Consider the following 10,000-nt stretch of genomic DNA (forward strand, 5'->3'; position numbering starts at 1 on the left):
AGGAAAGCAAATCCCCACGGACATCTTTCAACAATAGACGTGCTGAATTAGCTCAACTCATGTCTAATCTCAGAGGAAATATCCGCTGTCGTTTTACGGATTAACTCATCTTGCGAAATCAGCAAAATTACGATGGTGACGACCAGACAAACCCAACCTCCTTTATATATGTTTTACTCGAGGGAACAGCTCATATTCTGAAAATACGTTCGTCCCTTACTGTTTTTTCTTATACACAAATATACGTCACAACATCAACAAAGCCTGACTGATGAAATGGTGTGGGCTTTCCGTTGGCAGTTCGAGGCCACATGTTTAATTTTCTAATGAAAGAAGCAAGTGGAAGTTGCTTTTGTTTTCACTGAAGAGCTTAGTGTGTTTTTACAGTTTTGATCGCAACAACATTGTGGAATAATGTAGCAGATTTAAGTTACCTAACCAATTTATAAGATTTGATGAGGTTTCAAATTTAAGTATGCTCTCTCACACACACACACACACACACACACACACACACACACACACACACACACACACACACACACACACACACACACACACACACACACACACACACACACACACAGGTTCACAAAGAGTTCACATGATGCTGGTGATCTGAGGTCGTTGACCTTGAGTTCAGCAGGTCAGATGTAACTGCCTATCCACTCAAACTGATGGGCTGTATCATGTCTGTGAAATGGTCTGTTTCCACACACATACTTTCTCTTAATATGTCATTTAGTTTGTTGGTGTATGCATACATTCAGTGTGATTGTAGTCACTAGACCATGAGACAGACAGGAAACAGACATGCCCAAGAAGAGGACCTTGTTCACTGTCTCACTCTGTTAAACTGGTGAAACTGATAAACTATCTTTGTTGATAAATTACTTTCACAGCGCTCTCACATACTCCCTCCCTCACATTTGAACAGATGTGATTTCATTTGTCCTTCGTCCCAGGGTCAGGGTCAGGGGTCAAGGCCTTGATAAGGCCAGAGCAGCCCTAACTCAAACATGGCAGTTTGCTGGCCCGTCACACACACACTGCTGTCCCATGGCTGTGATCTCTTCAAAGGTTTTCACCAGTTGTAATCTTCACGTTAAAAACACATTTCTCACATTTTAAGATCCAACCATGCCAAATTATTTCTATTTTCTACTGCCAAGTATCTTAATAAATCCATTGGGGTATGTTATCATAATATCAAAATTGGGAGTCAGGTGGCTGAGCGGTTAGGGAATCGGGCTAGTAATCAGAAGGTTGCCGGTTCGATTCCCTGTGCCAAGTCTGTGCCAAATGACGTTGTGTCCTTGGGCAAGGCACTTCACCCTGCTTGCCTCGGGAAGAATGTCCCTGTACTTACTGTAAGTCGCTCTGGATAAGAGTGTCTGCTAAATGACTATATGTAAATGTAAAATCTGTATCAATAGTGAAGAAGAATATAATAAATACTGCCATAGGTGCACCAGTACTGTAAACCGCCATCCTGTGTAACTTGACAGTTGGTGCAGCTCTGTACTAGTGACCCGTGATAATGCTAATCATGGTACAGCATTAATGGACATTATGTAGTAAACACAGCATTCGCGTGCCATCACATTGAGGCCAAAGCTGATTACTAGTCACACTCTCCTCCACCCTGTCAACCAAGCAGGGTATCTGCTGGGAGCCTAAACCGTTTGAACGCCAAATGCTACTTAGTTATCCCCTCAGTTCAAACATCAGGATGGACCTGTTGACTTTCGGCTTGTTCGCTGGCTCTATCGCTGATGATTAATCCTGAACTGGTCTTCAAAGAGACTGGTTCATTGTCAAGGAATTGTATTCAGTCTCAGAAAGTGATTGAGAAACTATATACAATGAGATAGAGCAGAGCTTGCCTCGGTAAACATTTTAGAAATCAACAAGTGGACTGGATAGTTAACTGTTGATTTATATCCATTAATCATATTACTCATATTCATATTATAAACAGAGAAATACTTTCTCTGTTTGCTTAGCAACAGAGACATATTATTTCTGGCCATTGTGGTCCTTTAAAAAAAATATATCTTTCCGATACTATACAAAGCCCTTGGCTGTGGTGAATGTGCATGAACATGACTTGAGCACAAGACAGATTCGAAAAACATTCCAACTGTATTTTGACCTCATTTATAAACAGTTCCTGTTATTGCAGTGCTTTTGAATGTCAAATCAAAACAGAATATTTAACGTTGAATAAAAATCTAATCCCAAAAGTGCCCATTGATGTTTAAGAACAAACGATTTACACCTTACAGCGCGACGACAGCACTTTCCTACACTAGAAAACAAAGCCACTTACATTTTAGTCATTTAGCAGACACTCTTATCCAGAGCGACTTCCCATTGCTGCATGTCCTCTCCCTTCTCCTCCTGACCTTCCGGTCACCCTCGAGTTAAAAACTGTCCTGCAAAGCATGAAAAAAACTGATATCTCGAAATATAAAGAATTAAGATAGAAATAGTGATGACAATACTTGATTGCCAGGTTGTTTTTTAGCGTGTTGTCTAAAGCAGTGTTCCTCTCTCCTCCAGAGGAGGAACGTGAGCCTGATGGCGAGCCTGGGCGTGCTGCTGGTCTGGGGAGCTCTCCTCCTGGCCGCGCGCCTCTACTGGATGGGCAACAAACCGCCCAACTTCTCCAACTCCGATAACCCTGCCGCCGACTCCCCACACCTCCTCACCCGCATCCTGACCTTCCTCCACCTCCCCGCCGCCAACACCTGGCTCCTCCTCTGCCCCGACAAGCTCAGCTTCGATTGGTCCATGGACGCCGTGCCCCTGGTCAGAAGCTTTGCCGATTGGAGGAACGTTTCGACGGTGGCCTTTTATGGGGGGATCGCCGCCCTGGTCTGGTTCGGCCTTCGCAGTGTCCCCTCCCCAAAGATCAAAGAGACCAATGGGAAAGCCCACATGACGAACGGGAAACACGTTACCAACGGAAATGGTTTTCACGCCCCCGACGCCAACCACAACACAAACTCGGTTCACGGGTCTCTGAAACCCACCATGAACGGGACGACCAAACACCTCCTCCACCCCACACAGAGGGGCCTTCCTGCAGCTGAGAACATGGTGATCTTCTCCCTTGGCCTTCTCTCCCTGCCCTTCCTCCCAGCCACAAACCTGTTCTTCTACGTGGGCTTTGTGGTGGCTGAGAGGGTGCTCTACATTCCCAGCATGGGGTTCTGTTTACTGGCAGCGGTGGGGGCCAGGGCCCTGCATGCCAAACTGAGGACCAGGGCGAGCAGGGCGGTGGTTTTGGGTCTCTGTGCTGGACTGGTGCTGTTGAATGGGATTAAGACCGTTCTGAGAAACAAGGACTGGAGGAACGAGGAGATGCTTTACAAGTCTGGGATCGCTGTCAACCCGGCTAAAGGTAAGGACGAGGAAGAGATGAATGTCAGTTGGGCCCGTGGGGATGAAAGGCCTAACGTAGTTTCAGAGATGAGATATTGACAGCGCGCTTAAGTGACGTGTTTCTCTTGTCCGTAGCCTGGGGTAACCTGGGGAACGTCCTGAAGAACCAGGGCAAGATGGCCGACGCGGAACAGGCCTACAGAAACGCCCTGTACTACCGGGGCAACATGGCTGACATGCTGTACAACCTGTGAGTGTGAGAGCTGTCCTCTCTGTCTGCCTCCTGCCTGGACAGGGGCCACTGCTCTGAACATTTTACATTACATTTACATTTAGCAGACGCTCTTATCCAGAGCGACTTACAGTAAGTACAGGGACATTCCCCCCGAGGCAAGTAGGGTGAAGTGCCCTGCCCAAGGACACAACGTCATTTGGCACCGCCGGGAATCGAACAGGCAACCTTCAGATTAGTAGCACGCTTCCCTCACCGCTCAGCCACCTGACTTCCGCTGCCATCCAGCCAGACTGAACGCTGCCATCCAGCCAGACTGAACGCTGCCATCCATCAAGGGTGCTTAGAGGGAGGGGGGAAGGAGGGAAGGAAAGGCAAAATTAGAGTGAAAAGATGAAATGACAAGAGGGCAGCAGAGAGAGATGGGGAGGAAGACCGATGAGAAGGAGGGAGGAAGAGAGAAAGAGAGGATGATAAGCAGAGAGAAGCAGCTGAAGGGAAGATAGATGTAGGAGTGGGAAGGAGGGGAAGGAGGGGAAACGAGAGGCTGTTCCCCTCAGGACTCCTGGTCCTACTGACAGTGATTTCATTAGTCGTGATTTGCGGACCTGGGGGAAAACATGGAGGCACTTCTGAAACTCACATTAACCCCTGAGTGTCAAAGGTGCCGTCTATCGGCTCTTTCCATCCTTCCAAATTTTGTTTTTCTTCCTTCTCTCTGTTTCCTCTCATATTGCAAAAAAAGTTAAGAAACTGACAGAGGAATGTTTAGTTTTAGAAGGAACACACGATTAAGTCTCTGCATCAGACTTGTGAAGGAGGACTGTTTGTCAAATAGTCGACAAACAAAGAATAGATGGTTTGAGAGGTTATTTAAAGATGTTATGCTCATCAGCGTACTGTAAGTCATGCCAGTACAGCATCTATGCATCCAGCTCCAGTCCCATACTGTAACTCCAGTCCCATACTGTAGCTCCAGTCCCATACTGTAGCTTGCTTTAAATCTGGTATAGAAAGATAATTATGTCATCTTTAATACTCTGATCTGTCTCTGCCTTTGTACCCCCCACTCTCTCTCTCCCTCCGCCCTCTCCCCACCCCCTCCTCTCCCTTTCTGTCTCTCTTTCTCTCCCTCCCCCCCTCTCTCTGTCTCTCTCCCTCCCCCCTCTCTCCCTCCCCCCCTCTCTCTGTCTCTCCCTCCCCCCTCCCCCCTCTCCCCACCCCTCCCCCCCTCTCTCTGTCTCTCTCCCTCCCCCCTCTCCCCACCCCCTCCCCCCCTCTCTCTGTCTCTCTCCCTCCCCCCTCTCCCCACCCCCTCCCTCTCCCTCCCCCTCTCTCCCTCCTCTACCTCTCTCTCTCTTCAGAGGTTTGCTGCTGCAAGAGAACGACAGTTTCTCCGAGGCTCTCCGTTACTATAAGCTGGCCATCGGGAGCAGGCCGACTCTAGCATGTAAGCAGATCTGAGAATCTTTCCGCAAGCTAGCTGTCTGCGAGCTGTCTGTCCGCGAGATAGCTGTCTGCGAGCTAGCTGTCTTTCCACTAGTAACTGCCTTTCCGCGAGCTAGCTGTCTGTCCGCGAGCTAGCTGTCTGTCCGCGAGCTAGCTGTCTTTCCACTAGCTAGCTGCCGTGAGGCGATTGTGATCTCAGCATGAAGAGCTGCAATCTGACTAATCATTCGGCTTTGCGTGATTTAATTAAACGTGAATTCAACCCTTTTATTTAGTCGAATTCTTTCCTTTTCCTACGACCGAGTGAGCTGAAGGTGCCAGGCCATTTCGAAGCGTTATCGGGGTACTTCAGCTCCAAAGCGGAGTGGAAGTCAATCTCACTCCTGGCCGCTCACATCCGCTATGGACTGTATCAGATTCTAGCTGAAGACGTGATTGCATTTTCAGTGATCTTTCCTCCCCCTCCTCCCTCCCTCCTTCCCTCCCTCCCGTACCTCCCCCCCCCCCCCCCCCCCTCCAGCGGCCTACCTGAACACGGGCATCATCCTGATGAACCAGGGCAGTCTGGAGGAGGCTAAGAGAACCTTCCAGACCTGCGCGGAGATCCCAGACGAGAACCTGAAGGACCCCCACGCCCACAAGAGCTCCGTCACCAGCTGCCTGTACAACCTGGGCAAGCTGCTGCACGAACAGGGATCTCAGGAGGTAGGGAAGCGACTCACCTGTGCCCTTATACACACACCTGTGTCCTTGTACATACACACCTGTGTCCTTTTACACACACACCTGTGTCCTTTTACACACACACCTGTGTCCTTGTATTCACACACCTGTGTCCTTGTATTCACACACCTGTGTCCTTGTACTCACACACCTGTGCCCTTGTACTCACACACCTGTGCCCTTGTACTCACACACCTGTGCCCTTGTACTCACACACCTGTGCCCTTGTACTCACACACCTGTGCCCTTGTACTCACACACCTGTGCCCTTGTACTCACACACCTGTGTCCTTGTACACACAGTTCCTCTCTGAGGTAATCTAAAGCTGGTCGTTGTTGTTGTTCCGCAGGAGGCCCTGTCTGTATATAAAGAAGCTGTTCAGAAAATGCCACGGCAGTTTGCCCCACAAAGTCTTTACAACATGATGGGTGAGTAGCAGGCTATTTTCCAAAAATACAGATGAGGGATTAAGTATTCCATCACCCTATCAGTTGTCAAACCGCCATGTAAAAGCTTTAAATCCATTTTTAAACACATCTGACCTGCTTGAACAAATTACTGATTAATTCCAACACCACGTCTGTAAAAAAAGCGTCAAAAATGCGGAATCCCTGTACAGAGGCATATCAGGTTTAGGGAGCAGAAACTAATGTGTGTAATAAGTCATGTCCCTTCTGGTGTTGTTCCACCATTAATTACATTATTAGAAGCTTTTCCTGATTGCATTGTTGAGATTGCTTGACGATGTCGAGCAAAAATTCCTGGGATAGCTCGTCCTGCTTGGGTTCGGGAGCGTGTGTTTGTTCAGGTGGGGTGGGGGGTTAGTGTGGGGAGCTGGGGGGTGGGGGGGGTGTTAGTGTGGGGAGAAGTTACGTAATGTCTTGGGACAGTTTGTTAAAGCTGAAGTCACCAAAGGGAGGGACTTTGTCCGTGTAAATCATTCTCACAAAGTACAGAAGAATTCGGCAAACATTACATTTCTGTACTGCAACGTGTTGTTTTACGTGTTTTACGAGTGTTATAGTGTATGTGACAACTTGTGTATTTCAACTGTACTGGGAATATTTCTCACAGAGTTATGGTAATGTGTACAATTTGGATCCAGCCATTTTATCAACCCTGCATCTGTTGTAAGTATTCAGTGAAGTGGAACATATTTCCGCCTGAGTCATAGATATCGCAGTTATCAGTTCATCAATAATGAGTCAATAGGAAAGTAGAAAATCGAATAATTCAAATCACAACTGTTGATTTGGTCGAACTTGAGCACGATGCAGATCTCGGGTCAGGGCTTGTTCCACCATGCAGGTTAGGATTTCAGGATTTTAAAACTGATCCTCGCTCCATGTCTCGTGGCTGTTTACAATCGATAACAATCACCAGATCGCCGCGTTTCCTAAAATACTTGTGTTTCTCACTAAAGAGAGGGCATCCAGCTCGCTCCACTGTTTTGCTAGAAACGCTGACTTGTTTAGTACTGACCCTTATTGACTTGTGACCTTTGACCCCTGGTAGGAGAGGCCTATATGCGTCTGAACAGGCTGGAGGAGGCAGGTCAGTGGTACAGGGAGTCTCTCCGGGCCAAACCAGACCACATCCCAGCTCACCTGACCTACGGGAAACTGCTGTCAATAACCGTAAGTTCCTCCCTTATGCACAAGGAGCATTTTCTTAGTAAAAATCACAGTATCTAACAACCGCCTGAGTCTAATCAGGCTGGGCCTGAGGGCTGATGAATATTGAGCGACTCGGGAAAAGGAGTCAGTTCATCCAATTGATTTCTTTGGGCAGGCCTGTTAAGTTGTGATAATTGTTGTTGGTGGACGAAGATTGGTTGATGGGGAAAAAGAACGAGTTGCTTGTTGAACGGAGGTTCATCTCAGATCTAAATCCATCCAGAGAAATCTACAGTATCAGATAGGAGGTCCACAAACGTGAAAGTGTGCCTGTCATAGACTAACTGATGTTAGTTTCCTCCAGGATCACAATGTCTCTTATTGAGAGACTTGTTGGTTTGTTGTAACTGTCTTAAAATTATTGTACTCGCTGTGAAATATATTATTGTTGCTTGCTTTTTTTTCTACAGGTACACTCTTGCACTTTTGAGGTTCTTGCTGTTTAATTGTAACTTGTCTAACTACAAGCTCTTATGGTTCTTCCCTTTGGGACTTTCACAATGTGTGCTTCATGTTTGGCTACCCGCAATGTTTGGGACTCTCTCGTTGTTATGATCAGTGCACTTTTGTAAAACTCTCTCTTGGAAGTCGCTTTGGATAAAAGCGTCTGCTAAATGCATAAATGTAATGTAATGTAATAGATGTGCAAGTGGGATGAGGAGAGTTCTCCCTGCCTGATCGCAGACTTCAGGAACACAGCTTGGGCCTGTGCTGGAGGGCTGTCTGAAGGTTACAGCCGTGGGGAACGTGTCTGACGGGAAGGACAAGTCTGTGTGCGTGTAGATGTGTGTGTGTGTGTGTGTGTGTGTGAGGACAGTGGACAAGCAATTCCGCAAACTCTGCTGGAGAGAGAAGACCTTCTTAGATATCCTCCCTACGGCTCCATGTTTGTTCAAGCGTGCGCTCTCCCCCCTCCCCTCCCTCCCCTCTATCCACCGCTCTCCCCCCTCCCCTCCCTCCCCTCTATCCACCGCTCTCCCCCCCTTCCACAAAACTGCTGGAGAGAAAAACAAGGGTTCGACAACAGATGTGTTCACAGCTGACTCGGGTTGGGGCCTCGTGGAACCTTCTAGAGCACGCGTAGCCAATCCCCCTTGACCTCTGACCTTCTCCCTCCGCAGTCCCAGGTTCTAGAAGCAGGACGAACCGTGATATCACCACTTCCATCTTTTCTTCATGCTGACTTATTAGCCTCTCACAGACTCACACTTGGACAAACGTGCTTGCAAGCACACCCACACACACACACACACTGCAGGGCGCTGCAGCTGCACCCCCGAGGGTTTGGGGTCAAGGAGCCTCGTGCTTAGCCGCGGTCATTTCCCCCTCGTAATCAGATCTGACCCCTTCATCGCACCCCATCCTACACACGCACACACACACACAAACACACTCACATGCTCACACACAACACACTCACACACAAAAAAAGAACACACACACACATACAGGTTCAGATCAGAGTCACCCAGCTTGGACATCTGTTGGGTCTCCCAGGCCTGCAGAAAGCAGATCTGTGGCCCTGGGCCATAGAAGGGCCCCAAACAAGGCTTACAAACAGGAGATTGGATGGACAGGCTTATAACTCAATTACCTGCTTCCTTATTGAATCAATCCATCTGTGAGAAGTTTGTCCGTCCTGCCGCATAGTTACAGTACGTGGTCCTATTGATGATGCGGGCTCCAGAGAGCGTCGGACATCTTGAGAAAGGGTCTCGCTAAACTCTTGAACTGAAATAGTTTCACTCGGACTCTTTGAGGCCAGCAAACTTTGGGAGTGTAATGATCTTTCTCAGTTCAGTTTGCACCTCAAAACATCCCAGTCAGGCCGGTCTTCCATCATGGGTGCAGTTTCATCGCTCCAGTTTACACTCAGTGCTAATGAGAGCTTTGCTACAGAAAAGAGACACCGGCCCTCGTTAACCGTGTTTTAAAGGTTACTTCAACCGACGCACACACACACACTTTTCAGGCTACTGTGATCGAAAATCCAAGGAATTTCCAGTTCCCCATTCCCATGACAACCCTGGGAACACTGAACATCATCGGTGTCCCGCTGTCAGGGATTAAGACTTTTACAAATTGCGGCGCAGTTATGCAAAATACTCACAGGCTCTGCTCTCTGCCAGCGGCTTCTTGTCTGGGTATGAGTGGAGTGCGGCGAGGGAGCGTAGCGGTGGGCCAGAGCTGATGTGATTTATGAGCTTCAACTCCACTAAGCAGCTGGATACAGACTGAACCGCTGCTAACGCTAACCGCTATTGCTAACGCTGGCTCGCTACCTCCTGCCGACTTGCAGATTGTACGCCGCAACAGCTAAGAGTCTGAGGAACTTTATTCTGGCTGAACTTTTTTGTGTGACTGTATTTAGCCTTCCACCTCTCTCCCATCCAACGCTGGGGACCGCAGAAACGAGCCACTTTAGAAACTGTGGTTTGGGGGAAAAGAGCTCAATTTTATGAGAAGAAAAGGAGCCAAAGCAAATGGTAAAATAGTCACATTGCAACATTTTCTCTTTCTCTGATTTAA

At 48.0% G+C, this 10,000-nt stretch overlaps 1 protein-coding gene across 1 annotated transcript in view; it reads left to right on the forward strand.

The window, feature by feature from the left end:
- Positions 1-10,000, forward strand: part of tmtc2a (transmembrane O-mannosyltransferase targeting cadherins 2a) — a 48,166-nt gene that overhangs the window by 28,101 nt on the left and 10,065 nt on the right. Inside the window, exons 3-8 of the mRNA XM_062482710.1 lie at positions 2,566-3,409; positions 3,526-3,640; positions 4,987-5,072; positions 5,592-5,776; positions 6,145-6,223; positions 7,311-7,432. Coding sequence (XP_062338694.1) covers positions 2,566-3,409; positions 3,526-3,640; positions 4,987-5,072; positions 5,592-5,776; positions 6,145-6,223; positions 7,311-7,432 — 1,431 coding nt within the window. The remainder of the gene's footprint in view (positions 1-2,565; positions 3,410-3,525; positions 3,641-4,986; positions 5,073-5,591; positions 5,777-6,144; positions 6,224-7,310; positions 7,433-10,000) is intronic.

This window comes from Osmerus eperlanus, chromosome 17 (genome assembly GCF_963692335.1).
Source record: "Osmerus eperlanus chromosome 17, fOsmEpe2.1, whole genome shotgun sequence".
In the NCBI taxonomy this organism is placed as follows: domain Eukaryota; kingdom Metazoa; phylum Chordata; class Actinopteri; order Osmeriformes; family Osmeridae; genus Osmerus; species Osmerus eperlanus.